The sequence below is a fragment of the Dermochelys coriacea genome, chromosome 7, assembly GCF_009764565.3.
Source record: "Dermochelys coriacea isolate rDerCor1 chromosome 7, rDerCor1.pri.v4, whole genome shotgun sequence".
NCBI classification, from domain to species: Eukaryota; Metazoa; Chordata; order Testudines; family Dermochelyidae; genus Dermochelys; species Dermochelys coriacea.
Genome location: NC_050074.1, coordinates 69,092,660 through 69,107,027, shown reverse-complemented (window position 1 = coordinate 69,107,027; position 14,368 = coordinate 69,092,660). Strand labels below are relative to the sequence as shown.

Sequence of the window (14,368 nt, the reverse complement as noted above, 5' to 3'; positions counted from 1 at the left end):
AAAGGGGAGCTGCAAAGGCTAAACAAACAGTGGTTCCTGCAAGCTCACTGGCAGTTCCCCTTTAGTTACTCACATCCATCAGTGTTCGCAGGATTGGGGCTTGTGTTTTGGAGTTCTTGTTTCTTTACATTGTACGAAGAAAGTCTGGTAGGTCTGTGTATGGGTTTTGATTTTTCTGTTAGTGTTTTACCTTATAAATATTTAGAATGTCAAATCTTGTCTGCTCTGTTTTTGCTGGAGGTTTCCTTGGAGGACTAGAGAACTAGAGTGAAACCTTTCTCTGCCCCAGTTGAAGAGGAAAAGGTTCTGAAACTTTCACACAGAATGCTTTTCTCTCAGGTGTTTATCTGGATTTAACAAAGAGGAATGTTTGTCACTTGGTTTTATGTAACTTTAAAAGTTAATATGAACTTTGAATGTTATTCATTAACTGGAGTTAATATAATTACCCATTTAGGTTGGTGTTACTCTGTGGTCCTCTAAAAATGACAAACTTTTCTTTTCAACATATCAATTTTTCCTCAATCATATCAATGCCACATTTACCCATATTGCATACAGACTCGGGCAGATCCCATGGCAATGGAATAATGACAACAGACACCAAGTGAAGAGCTGTCCCACTGTGTGGCCATAGTCATTAGACATGGGCAAACAATGCAGGAAATTACTGGTGTAAATTATTGTTCTCAGGAATGGATGCAGAAAATGAAAGTCTCAAGAATATTTGTGCAAATATGTATTAAAGCAAAGATTTGAAGCAGAAGTGTCTATCAAGTCCTCCTCCTGCTTGTAAAATAATCATAATAATCAGTGGGGGAGAAGCATATAGTCAGATGCCAAATCGGAGAGTGACAAAGAGTAACAGCTTCATTGCTATCTAACTTGCGATGTATACAGAGCAACCAATATGTCCAGTACCGATCCATGTATCAGGTACATCACCATTGCAACGGGATGAAAAATATATCATAGGGCTTAATCCGATGCTTTCTGAAGTCAATGGAAACTTTCCCATTTACTTCAGTTGGCACTGGACTGAACCCATAATGATTTTTTGTAAATTAACTAATCTTTATGATTCTCTTTTGCAGTGGTACAATAGGTGCTGGGGACTCTGTTTCTGCTGTATGGTTAGTTTGTGTTTGGTAACATTTGTTCTATGAACATGCATTTGCACACGCACACACACACACACACACAAACTAAAATCCCTCTCTCTCATCCCACACCAAACTCTGGCTACCTGATGCTTGAAGAACCTTTCCCAGACCTGAAGAAGAGCTCTGTGTGGCTTGAAAGCTTGTCTCTCTGACTGACAGAAGTTAGCCCAATACAAGATATCCACCTCATCTCTCTAATATCCTGGTACTAGCATGGCTACAACTACATTGCATGTCAAAAAAAGATTTCAGTAGACAGCCTGAGCAATAGTTTCCTTTGATCCATTTGTAACTCGATCTCAGCATCTCAGCTACATATAAATATTTTGTTTCTTCCCCAAGGCTTAGGCTGAGGTTGGGTACATTCCAAAGCCGTTCAGGCACAACCATAAAGATTTCCTAATCAGCCTTTTTAGAAAAATGGCAGTGTTTCCCACCTCCCTTAAATTAAAGCTGTGATTAGTCAGTGCATGTCTAATTGCTAGGGACTAGTAGGAATTACAGAAATTTTAAGATGACTCTAATTAGCAGACGAGAAAGCAGAAGAAGGAGGAGACTGAACAGAGATTGTTTATAAAATCAGATCAGCAGAATCTATATTACTCAGGTACTAGTTCATGTACAGTATTTCCTTTCAGAACAGCACACAAAGAATGCAAATGTACAAGACCTTCCAGGGGAGAATCACACTTAGAGATGAAAATGAAAACCAGGAAACAAAGTCATATTGTGCTTAACAAACTTTTCATCCCTCACCCTTTTGACAGAAAAGGGACAAGCTTACACAACTTTCTTCTATTTCTGTGTGATCACAACACACGCTTGAGAATACTCAGAGCAAACAGCCCCAAACTAGGGGAGAGCTAAACCAAAAGAACCACTGAACTGAACTGAAGCTAGAACTCCTTTACTAACTCCTGTGAATTGAATCTTTATGGCTACCGATCTTGCACAGGCTGAATACTGAGTTACTGAAAAGTGAGTTAATAAGTGAAATATCCCAATATTAACTTGCTCCCCTCCCAGGAAATGGGCTCTCCCAGTTTCCTCACATGATTATCCAGGCACTTTCACTTCTCCATATATAGGAGCAACTCACAGAGTGACAGCTAAAGTAGGTAGAGGTACAGACCTCAGACAGATGCCTGATCAGTGCTCATGTGCACACACACATACACATACACATACATACACACACACACACACACACACACACACACACACACACACACTGACTACACTTACTTCACGTGCTCAATCCAAGTTTTTGTGGAAAGTAGTAATTGACAGAAGTGTTAGCCCTGCTGATAAAGAAGTTTAGTCCTTCCACTCAGAAAGAGAGAGGCACTAAAGACAGAGCTCTTGAACTACTATTTTGATTAACCCATCAGGAAAAGTGTCAACATCATGAATAGACTGGTGGATGGCTTATGTGACCACACTATAAATGAAGAAGGTGCTTTCATGTTCACATCAGAGTCTGTTGGAGAAGGGCATCCAGGTAAGTAACTGGCTGCGGGGGTACAGACAAGTCAGAATATTTTCAATTAAAGTCTGTGTAAGAAAGTCTGGTGAAGAATCCAGTCAATGTCAGTATTATCATATGGGGCGGTGGTGAGGGTGGAGTATTTTTCCACTGGATGTTTATCCATTTAGACTTCAAAATGCTGGCGGTTACGATGCTGCTGTAGGATATGGTGAGTTGCCACTCTCATTCATGTCCATGAACTGGCTGTGTGTTCCTTCCATGTGGCAATTTGTTCTTGCTTTTCTGCTTGTTTGTTTTGCATCTTTCTTTCAGCAGATTACACTTGAGATAATACTGCATCTCTGATAGCCTCAAGTTTCACACGTTGAGTTCCACAACCTCGAAGTTTTGTGAAATTCTCCTGCATACATGTTCTGCCATAAAACTGCTAGTCACAATGACAGGAATATCTCTAAGCAGGCTATTTAAAAACAGTTAAAAATGAAAGGCCCCATCAGCTATGCATGGCAGCCCCCCAACTCCCCTCCCCCCATAATCTGTTTTTTGTTAAAACATATGGAATTGCTTAAGCAGGCAGTGGACAGTTATTTTCTAAACTTTATGTATTGTCAACAGAGTTTAATTTAATGTATTTTGAAAACAAATGATCATCTGCCATAAACATGCAGTTTGTGCCAACAGAAAGAATTCCTACAAATGAGGCTAGAGGACAATGGCCTATTTGATGTCCTTTAAAGTATATTTTTAGAAAACCATTTTGCATCCTGTTACTTTTGTCATGACAATGCCTTCCAGGTTTATGCACTCACTTGGGTTATATAAAGGTGAATAATGAAATTGGGCAGGGGTGGGGTGGGGATGATCTATCTGATAAGAAGAAAATGGCAAAACCAAAACCATATCTGCTTTTATGCTTCTTCAATTTTTGCTCACCTCAATAGTATTAATTGGCTACTTCAGGTCAAATCCTTGGCTGATGCAAACAGGTGTATCTCTGTTGACTTCAATGGAGCTATGCCAGTTTACAGTGCCTGGTGATCTTTCCCAATTGTCAGTGGCTGATGTAACAAGACACTCAACTGAAGGGTAGGTTCCACCTCAGTGTTTGCTCAGCAACTATAGAGCACCGGTGATTAATAGCACCATGAGTCTTATGTCATTCTAAAGAAGGCTTTTTAATTTAAAGCAACACTTTTGAGGATGATAGGTCCAAAATGTCTCTTAATTATTTTTTAATTCTTCAAGCATTTGGTCAGATAAATACTCAAAAGTGCTTCACTTAGCTTCTTTTCCTTTCACCTTTTATTCTGTCTCCCATTCTTTGCCCGGATCCATCTTTCAGTTTAACTGACCCTCAAATTCCTTTCCTCATTCCAAAAGTCCCTCTCTCAGCTCCCAAGGGCTTCACTGATGTCCTCCTCCCTCTTTGCAGTTCCCAGCATCACCTTAATCCCCCAGTTCCCGGTCTGATCACCAACAGGAGGACTAACTGCACCACTGGTGATTTTTCATTGAGTATTCAGGTTTGTCTCTCTCCCTGCTGAACTCTCTGGCTGTGCTATTTAAAGCTCCCACATTTCATTGCTTCCTGGGTAACTGGAACTTCCTCAGGCCTTAGGAGAATTTAGGAATGTATAAGATTTGTGGACAGGATCTCCCCTAGCAGCGATTGCCAGATCTCTGAAGGTCTCAAATTGCATTTCAGGGAAGAAAGGAGGCTTGCTGTAGATTTTAAAAAAGAGAGAGAGGGAAGGTGAACATGCCAGGGCTTTTTGAATTCCATCATATGAAAATATTTCGGTTTATTTGGTTCAAGTCAATGTTTGAGCTAACATATGGGCCAGTGTTTGTTCTTTCCAAACCAACAGACCCATCTTCATATATAACAGTGTGAAAAACGATCATTCCTCCCAAAAAGAAGAGTTGACAGGCTTCCAGATTGGGACAGGTAAGGTTGGCACCAAGACACCCTTTGCAGCTCCCTGATTCTGGGGGTCTATCATACTTCAGCTGTCAATGGCTTCTAGGGGCTGATCTGGCTGCTGGAGGTCAGCATGACGCAGTTGCATCGTAGCCAAAACCCTCTTTTCTCTAGCTATGCTTCTACACAAGGCCCAAGGAGAGGTGATGTGGGATCTGAAACATTAGCCTTAGGTTAGAATTTCCCTGTGTCAGCTGGCCATTTAAGCTAGGCTTAAATATGCTTTCTGCAGATTTCACTGTGCAGCCAAACTGACTTGACTCAGACGCGTGAGTGGTGCAAAGCAGACTTAACAGGGTAGAGGATCTGCCCTAAGGTCTGAAGAGGGGCATCCGATGGGAGAACACTATCAAATATAACAGACTAAATTCTTAAATTCTACCTTTCGCAAGTGTGTTCTTGTTAAATTTGTTAATTGCTCAACCCACTGAACCTGTATTCAAATACAGGTTTCCCCTAGTCTATTTCATAGAAGACTGAATTTGTTACACTACAGTAATATCCACTGCAATAGACTCATGCATAGTCTTTTACAAAAATATGAATTTGCTCTAGGATCTCAAGTTTGCTGAGTGTTAATGTTAAAAATAAGCTTCCTTGAATGCATTCATTCTGGCTAGGTATCTGTGCTAGAACTGACAAAAGTAATGTATATGTAAAATTCCCAGGCACTCTTAGAGATAGCAAATACTGCCAAGCTGGAGTTGTGCAAACAGCAAGTGAGAGCACTTTGTAACAGAAGTCAGAGGCAGGCAGGGGAGTGCTTTTACATTATAAAGAACTGAAACAAATGAGCATTTGTTACCTGTAAATATATTTAATTTTGTGATCAGGGAAGAAGAGGAATTAGTTACACAATTTTAATTAAAGATGAGCCAAACCAAATGCCCAGTGCTGAATGCCCACAGTCTCTCAAGACATTTGGATCCAGATCCAGATTTGAACAAACCAGCCAAAGCTAATTTTTATTTGAAACATTAAATTAAAACTAAATAGTAAAATTGTAAAAAATCTACTATTTGAGTCACTGGGGTTGATGCCAATGTTTACTTTGGTTTACACCTGCATGATTTGCAGCCCTGGTTCTTCTGTCACTTACACTGATGGAACTCTGTTGTCTAAAGTGGAGTTACTCCTGAGGTTTGCTGTGAGTTTTCAGTGAGAACAGGCCCAATAAGTCAAAGTATTGTAGAAATCTAAATCAGTAAATATATAAGGTGAAACTTGGCATTCAGCTGCAAAATTGTGTGAAACCACAAATTTCTCTAGGTGGCAGCTCAAAACCATAAATCATCTTTGGTTTTCTCAAAACTAGGTCCAGGTCTGAGGCAGAGGCTGAAATACTGCCCATATAGGAGCTAACAGTAGTTTTCAATGGGGTTGGGATTTCATCCTGAGTTTTGAGTTTGTAACTAAAACTGACACCAGTTGACTCTTGCATAGTTTCTGGTTTAATTGTGAACATTTCTCTGTGATCCCTTTTTAATTTGTAATTAGCCTCTCCAGTCAGTAGAATGTCTAAAATGCCCATTGTTTTTCTTGGTGCCTCTTGGAATATAAAGATTCTGTAGCACAAAGAAACATTTCTTCTGGAAAAAGAGGTGCTTAAAATTGCCAGTGTGTTCTCTGCTGTGACTGATGGGAGATATTTCAGTGCTTCATAAAAGTGCTCCCAGTTTTTGATGGAAAATCAAGAATGGATTCTTTGGAGGAAGTTACTATGTCAGTTGTACCAAAGTCCCAATCAGGGAGGACAGAGGAATCTTCTTTGGACATTGCACTCAATGACCTGGCTTTTGTTGAAGCTGTGTATGTATAAGTCACACCATCTTTCCATGTCTAAATGGGTATACTATTAGAATTTACCACTTACAGAATCATACTATGTACTATCTCCACAACGTTCTCTATACCCTGGACTCTCTACAGAAATTGAAGTGAATCAGGAAAAGCAAAAAGGCTGGCACTGTCTACATGTGCTAATGTCACATGTGCATATTAATAAATCCAGCAGCCTAGGTTTGCTGTTGGTGGATCCTCTAGTTGAAGAGGTGGGATTGTAACAGAGTTGTAGTCCTTTTTAAAAAGGTTAATAGATATTTTTAAATTATCTTGATGATATTAATATAATAATGAATGACAGAGTCCTCATGTACAGATAAGGTAACTCTTGATGGAAACTTTTAGAACATTCTGTTTAGACACAGAGAGCACTAAAATGTTCACATTTCTCTTCCTCTGTGGGGACATTTGTTTGAAAAGGTGTTTCATTTGTGACTGGTGATTATCCCACTCCTAGCTGGACTTTAGAATAATTTCTACAAAATTGTGCTTGAGAACCCTCAAAGAAGTAAAGCTTCTGGACGAGATCTTCAGCTGGTGTGATCTGGCTGGTTTTTCCATATAAACATCCCTCTTAACAAGAGAGGGAGGGGAAATACAGGGAATACATTATTTATTTATTTAGATGTAATGACCTCCTGTAGCATGCTCAATGCCTCACATGTATTAAAAAGACCAGATTCAGCACAAACTGTTGAGATCTGACAATAATTAATGAACTGCTGTTACACAAGACTGCCAAGTAAACATTATATAATAACTCCCTGTATCCCACCTCAGCAGCTCAACCTCTTCACAAACATCTCAGAATAAAGGTGGGGGTTGCAAAAGTGGTATTTTGTTCCTAGAAGGTTAACAAATCTGGGCTCTGGTAGACTAAAGAGGAGAATGAATTCCAAATTCCAATTCAAGCACCTCCACTAATCACAACTGTATATGGAAAGTGAGATGGTTTCTCAGGTCACCTGGTTCCAAACCATTTAAGATCTGCTCTACTTTGAATTGTACAGGAGAACTGACTGGTCAAGAAACCCTCTAGCCAGGAAAGGGAAGCCATGCTGAATCTCTTTGATGATGGTGCATTATGCTTTCGAAGGCATTGTTCTCCCTGAGTCTCAGTGCCTACCAGGTCCCAAACCTTTGGCACTTAAAACTAAACTCTCCTCTCCACCCAGAATGGCTGATGTAACTTTAAGCAGAATTGCCTCCAAACAGAACACCCTCAGAGTTTTCCAGGAAGTATCAGGAAGTCTTACAGCAGGCTTAATTTATTCACCATGCACCACCTGTATATTTGATGGCATTTAACAACATATACAATAATATTACTAAGCAATACATTTAACAAAGAGAACAGAAATGCAAAGTATTGCATATATTCAGTGTGGCTGAATTCATGTTTCTGTAAGTATCCTCACTTTTACACTTTTGACTTTTTTTCATTTAAACAGTGCAGCCTTACTGTTGCATTGCTATAGTCTTTTTACTTAACAGTCCTGTGTATTTTGTAAAATAGAAACAATGGAACAGGAGGAAACATGGGAAGGAGGTGGAACCTCCTTTAGGAGGGCTGATAGAAAGTTTTCCACTGAGGTGGATGGAAAGTTGGGGTTTTGACAAAATGAAAATTTTTGTGGAAAATGCTTTCCCCATTTTTTTTTTTGGTCAGAAAACTACATTTCTGGGGGCTGAAAACTGAATTTTTTCAGATTTTGGCAGATTTTAGATGAAAATTTAAAGTTTTTGTTACAATTCTTCAGTTTTTGGTTGTTTGAAAATCAAAAACGTCTAATTTTTTTTTAACAAAAAGTCAAAATCTTGTCTGGACCCTTCCCATTTTCCGAACAGTTTAACTTGGGAGTCTGGTAAGTACTATATGGTTTCTTTGGAATGGCACACACTTTGAAGTGTGAAAATGATATATTTGCACCTTAAGTAGAATGCAGAAAAGCTGAATATTGTCTCTCAGTGTGCTTCAGACCTTATCCAAAGTCCAGTAAAGTACATAAATGGAAGTCTTCCCATAGATATAGTAGTATGAAATCCTTACCCAGTGGATCATAGAACATTGTAACAAGCCATATTAGCTGACCTTGTAAGGATATCATATGTAATAAATGATAAAGTAGACATGCAGTATTCCTAACTCTATGGTCTTAGAAATCTGTGATTAATAAGTTGTCCTGGGCATGTTATCTCTTATGTCATGAACTCTGTACATAAATACGTATTTAATGATAAATATAAAATATGCAGTTATTCAGTATACCCGATCTACTCATATGAGAAAAGTATGGAAATAATCATATCTGAAGCATAGTTGTACTTAGTTGTACTCAGAAAGGATATTCTTTACAAATGACATTGAGAGTTTTAATATTCGTTTTCCATAGCAGATTTGTTTACAGATCAAATGAGATTTCCAGTTACCTGCATTGTAAACTCTATCTGGGAACAGAAAACCAAGCTGGGTTCTCTGCAGCCTTTTGCATCATAACAAACATTCAGCATTCCACAATTAGCTGACAGTTTTGATGGTGATGCATGAGACATAATAGTGTCCACCGTGCCATACCCTAGTTATATTGACTCTGCAGCACTGTTGATGGCAGCAAAATCTAATTTGTTTCAATGAAACAATCGCTTGATGATTACTTGTTCTGTTAATTCCCTCTGAAGCACCTGGCATTGGCCACTGTTGGAAGACAGAATTCTGGGCTAGATGGACATTGGTCTGACCCAGTATGGCCGTTCTTATGTTCTTAAAGAAGTAGATGAGCTACAAAGACACATAGGAGAGGAAAGGAAGATATTTTTTGAAGAACCTGTTTTTTTCTACAACAGGAAGTAAGAAAGTACCATATTTATTTGGCTACTCACTTGATTATGATCATATTTTAACAAGAGAAGGAATTTTTCAATAACTCATTTTTTCATAAAAAAACAAAAGTTTTTGTTGAAACCCAAACTGTTCACTAAATAAGGTCAGTTTGAACAAATCTCTCAACTTAAAAAATGATTGAGGGGGAAAAAGTTTTGAAATTGTCAAAATGTCCCATTTCAACTTTTTCAAAACAAAAAGTTTCTGTTTCCAGGCTAAATGACTTTTTGTTTAGAAACTTTAGTAAATGTAGAATAAAAAAAGTAGACAAAAAGGTCACAATTGGAATGTGAGGTTTTGAAAAGATCAAAATGAAATGTTTCAATTGACCCAAACCATTTATTTTTTTGTTTTGGATTTTTATTTTGTGAAATTTTTTACGATTTGGGCTTTTTGTCCCTATTCACAACAGGAAATTTTTTCGATATCTCAAAAATAATTCCTGGAACAGTAAAATTGTTTCCTGGCCTGCTCTAATTTTAATATTTGCCTATTTGAAATTCATTCAGGGTGAGGAGATGCACTTTTCTGGAATCAATCCTCTGGCTACCTCTATTGCTCATAGAAAAGTTTTTCTGTGAGTCAGTTAAACTTATGAATCCGAAGACTCTTGGGCTGATTTTCAGATGTCCTGAGCACCTACGTTCCCATTCCCTTTGCTGATGATGGGGTCACTTGTGGGGGCTCAGCACTTCTAAAAATCAATCCTTATTTATTTGGACAAACTGTTGTCTTTATGACAAATGAATGTCCAAGTATATGGAGAAGAATTCACTTTATATATATACATACGAACATCCACACAGGGTACCCCTCATTTACAGACATCAGCTTTTTCATTATAATACCAACTAAAGGAGATAAGTTAATAGTGGGGCATTTTAAGACAATTCTGTCATCAACTCTCTTAGACACTGCCTTTCCTTCTGTAGCCAGCGAAAGCTGCTTCTCTACACAATCAGCACATCTGCTATAGGAACTCCACCTACAAGATGATTGGATTTCTGGATGAGAATTCCCAAACATAATTCTCTTTGGATAATCTGAGATGTTCTTCTCACTCTGTTCGGGTGTGATTTTATTTAATTTATTTATTTATTTGGTCTAGTAAACCCATGAGACTAGTGAAGGGAATCACTGACAGTGCAGTTCTACCTTCAAATCACTGTCCTGTTGTCCTTATTCTCAAATTAGGGAAACGGACAGTACATTGTGCATGGTCCTGGTGACTCACTATTTATCTATTAGAAAAGTTTGTGATATTTTTATTAACTTTGTGGAGGATAATGCATTCCCAGAGATGGGTAAAGCAGTAATAAGATAATAATGATTGACATATCCTGTCATATTTAGGAGCTAATAAAAAGACTTGGACAGCTAAGATCAGAAACTTAAATAGCAGAATCCAGTATATGCAAATCCTGCTAAACAGAATCACTGCTAAAACCAGGAATGTTGAACTTTAAATTAGAGACCAAAACTAAAAGGCAGCTGAATTTCCTGAAATGTAGTGTATGGATCAGCTGATCAACCAGGTAGATAGCCCTCACTCATATGATAACCAGTAAACCTGAATCCCGATTAATCAATAATCATATAACTATGGCAGATGAGATGAAATTATTTTAATATTTATATAATATTATATAATTAATTTATATATAAATTAAAATCTCAACACAGATTAATAAGGTCAGAAGGGACCATTATGATCATCTGGTCTGACCTCCTTTATAACATAGGTCATAAAATTTCACCAAGTAATTCCTGCATCAAGCCCATAATTTTTGGCTGAACTAGAGCAAATCTTTCAAAATGATATTCAATCTTGATTTAAATATTTTAAGTGGCAGAGAATTCACCACATCCCTTGGTAAATTGTTCCAATAGTTAATTACCCCCACTGTTAAGATTTTTCATCTTATTTCCAATCTGAATCTCATTTAATCTTCCATTCATTGCATCTTGTTATGCCATTGTCTGCTAGACTGAAGAGCCTTCTCCCATCAGAAATTGTTTTCTCATGAATGGAGGTACTTATAGATCAACTTACCTCTTAACTTTCTCTTGGCTAGTGTCATAAATATAAAGGGAAGGGTAACCACCTTTCTGTATACAGTGCTATAAAATCCCTCATGGCCAGAGGCAAAACCCTTTCAGCTGTAAAAGGTTAAGAAGCTAAGATAACCTCACTAGCACTGACCCAAAATGACCAATGAAGGGACAAGATACTTTCAAATCTGGGGGGGGGGGAACAAAGGGTTTGTGTGATGCTTTTGCCGGGAACAGATCAGGAAGGCAGCCTCAGAACTTCTATTAAATTAGTAAGTAATCTAGCAAGAAATGCATTAGATTTCCTTTTGTTTAATGGCTGGTAAAATAAGCTGTGCTGGATGGAAAGTATATTCCTGTTTTTGTGTCTTTTTGTAACTTAAGGTTTTGCCTAAAGGGATTATCTATGTTTTGAATCTGATTATCCTATAAGGTATTTTCCATCCTGATTTTACAGAGGTGATTCTTTTACCGTTACTTTAATTAAAATTCTTCTTTTAAGAACCTGATTGATTTTTCATTGTTCTTAAGATCCAAGGGTTTGGGTCTGTGTTCACCTGTAGAAATTGGTGAGGATTCTTATCAAGCCTTCCCCAGGAAAGGGGATGTAAGGGGTTGGGGGGATATTTTGGGTGAAGATGTCTTCAAGCGGGCTCTTTCCCTGTTCTTTGTTTAAAACGCTTGGTGGTGGCAGCATACGGTTCAAGGACAAGGCAAAGTTTGTACGTTGGGGAAGTTTTTAACCTAAGCTGGTAAGAATAAGTTTAGGAGGTCTTTCATGCAGGTTCCCACATCTGTACCCTAGACAGCTAGTTTATCAAAATAGATTGAACTTAATAAGGCTATATACACACATAATATCACTGCCCCACTTCTACCCCTACTCCTTCCTCTGCTTATACATCCAGGGATCACGTTCAGTCTCTAGGCCACAGCATTGCACTAAGAGTGCATGTTCAGATGGTTATCTACCATGACCCTAAGTCCTTTTCAGAGTCACTGATTTTCAGGATACAGTCTCCTATCCTGTAAGTACAGCCTACATTCTTTGTTACTAGACATGTGATGTGGCATTTGGCTATAAAAAGCATCTCCCCTAGGCAAGCAGAAGAATGATCTTTATCCATTGACACCCAACAAATATCGTAGCTATTAAAGATTTTCTCAGTCACAAATTTCCATACCCATACAAAAACCAGAACATCTCATTCTGTAGCCTGCACTCACATAGAGGAGTGCTTACTCTAGTGGACCATTGAGAATTCTCATGAAAGTATCAATAGATGACATTCATTCATCGCATGGAGGGCCAGCATAAGCTGAGCGAGTGCCACATAGGGGCGACTGGGGATGGAGCAGCCACATGAGGGTTCCTGAACACCACTTGAGTGCTGCAGAATGGGTCTCTATATCAGGCCTACTGCAGTGGGTATTTATGCAGATCTGGTGGAAGTGACTTCTCATGCAAATGGTGTGAGGGCCTACAGCTGGAATAATAGCTAAGGGTAGGAGAACAGGGCATCACAGCATCCCTACTTACTAGCCCTGTGTTCCCTGGGCACTAGGATTGGGGTTGGATTTCACATCCCCAGCCCTGCTGCACTTCATCCAAGTACTCAGACTGAGAATTTGCGTCTATAATTTTTGCCTTTGTCCTTGAAACCTTGGCTCTTGCTTTTTGTGTCAATGGCAGATTCCAAGATAGCAAGTAGAGATCAGGGTGAACCAAAACCCTATTGCCAGATGCTCCCAAACTTTCTTCCCGGGGTTGGTTTGGAATTCAAACTTGATTCCAAATATTGCAGCTGGCTCCTCTCTTTATAATAGACTGAGCTAAGCTCCCAGACCTAAACACCTCCAACTTTGTGGGGGTGGGCAATTTAAATCCAGATCCAATTTTTGCCACTCATTTTTAGTTTTAATCTGGTTGATGCTGGAGATAAAATTACCCTCCCACAAATAACATCCTTATCTGAGCATTCACTTGTCGCTCTATGAACTGTAGCTGAATTTACACCTTTCTTTAGCTATAAAGTAAATATCTCAAAGTCCCAAATTATGCCCCTCAGCAAAACACTGATTTCATAGAAATCCATACATGTCCGTTGAGGTGCTATGGAGGAATTAACTTATGTAGTCAGTTGGATCATGCTGCAATTGCATCACATAACTGAACTTATTAATAACCGGTTGTTAGCAAAAATAAAATCCTATTGAATAAGATGAGGAAAACTACCATTTTCTGGCTGGGGGGGAACTGGCTGTTCCAGATGCTGCCCTTTCTATCGTGGATACATCTTGTATTAATATGCTTTATTTATTTGGAAAGACGAGAAACCAAAACCAAATGAAAATATCTCTGTTTAGCAAAAGAAGGAGCTGGGATCTTTGCTTGGTGCATAACCTTAGACGTATCTAGGACTGGCCCTGGGCATTTTGTGCCTTCAGTGAACTTCAATTTGTAATCCCCTCCTGCTCTCCCCCCCATTCTACCCCACCTCCCTTCCACATTTAGTAGAGTGTGGGGATTATGGGGAGAAGGCTGTGGAGGACAATAGGAGTCATCAAATGTTTGTCCTTGAAAACAATCAAGAGAATATCTACGTATGTTTATAATTTCTTTAAAGTTTTTTTTCCCAATGTCTCTTTCTTAGGCTTTAACTGCTGTATTACCTAGAAAGGTATTATACTCTCTGTTGGACTGGAAAGGGTCATCTTAATAGCTGAATATTGTCTTGTTGGAAAGACTGTCCCTGTCATGTTTCACCCTTAAGTGAACAGGCAAAATGGGCAGGTAAAATTGTATTCAGTGCTAATTACATCACCAGATAAATACCATACTGCATCTGATGCTGAACAGGTTGAGGCACCATCACTGTGTATCTTCTTTGCCGGAACAATGTGTCATATGGTTTTTAAAATCTATATAAGCTTAGATACTATAGTAATGTGGGCCATAT

General features: G+C 38.7%; 1 protein-coding gene across 1 annotated transcript in view; it reads left to right on the top strand.

Annotated features, from left to right (window-relative positions):
- The first annotated feature begins 2,368 nt into the window (after positions 1-2,368).
- The window catches only part of MAT1A (methionine adenosyltransferase 1A), a 35,289-nt gene continuing 23,289 nt past the window's right edge, over positions 2,369-14,368 (top strand). The window contains exon 1 of the mRNA XM_043519125.1: positions 2,369-2,664. Coding sequence (XP_043375060.1) covers positions 2,571-2,664 — 94 coding nt within the window. The 5' untranslated portion in view covers positions 2,369-2,570. The remainder of the gene's footprint in view (positions 2,665-14,368) is intronic.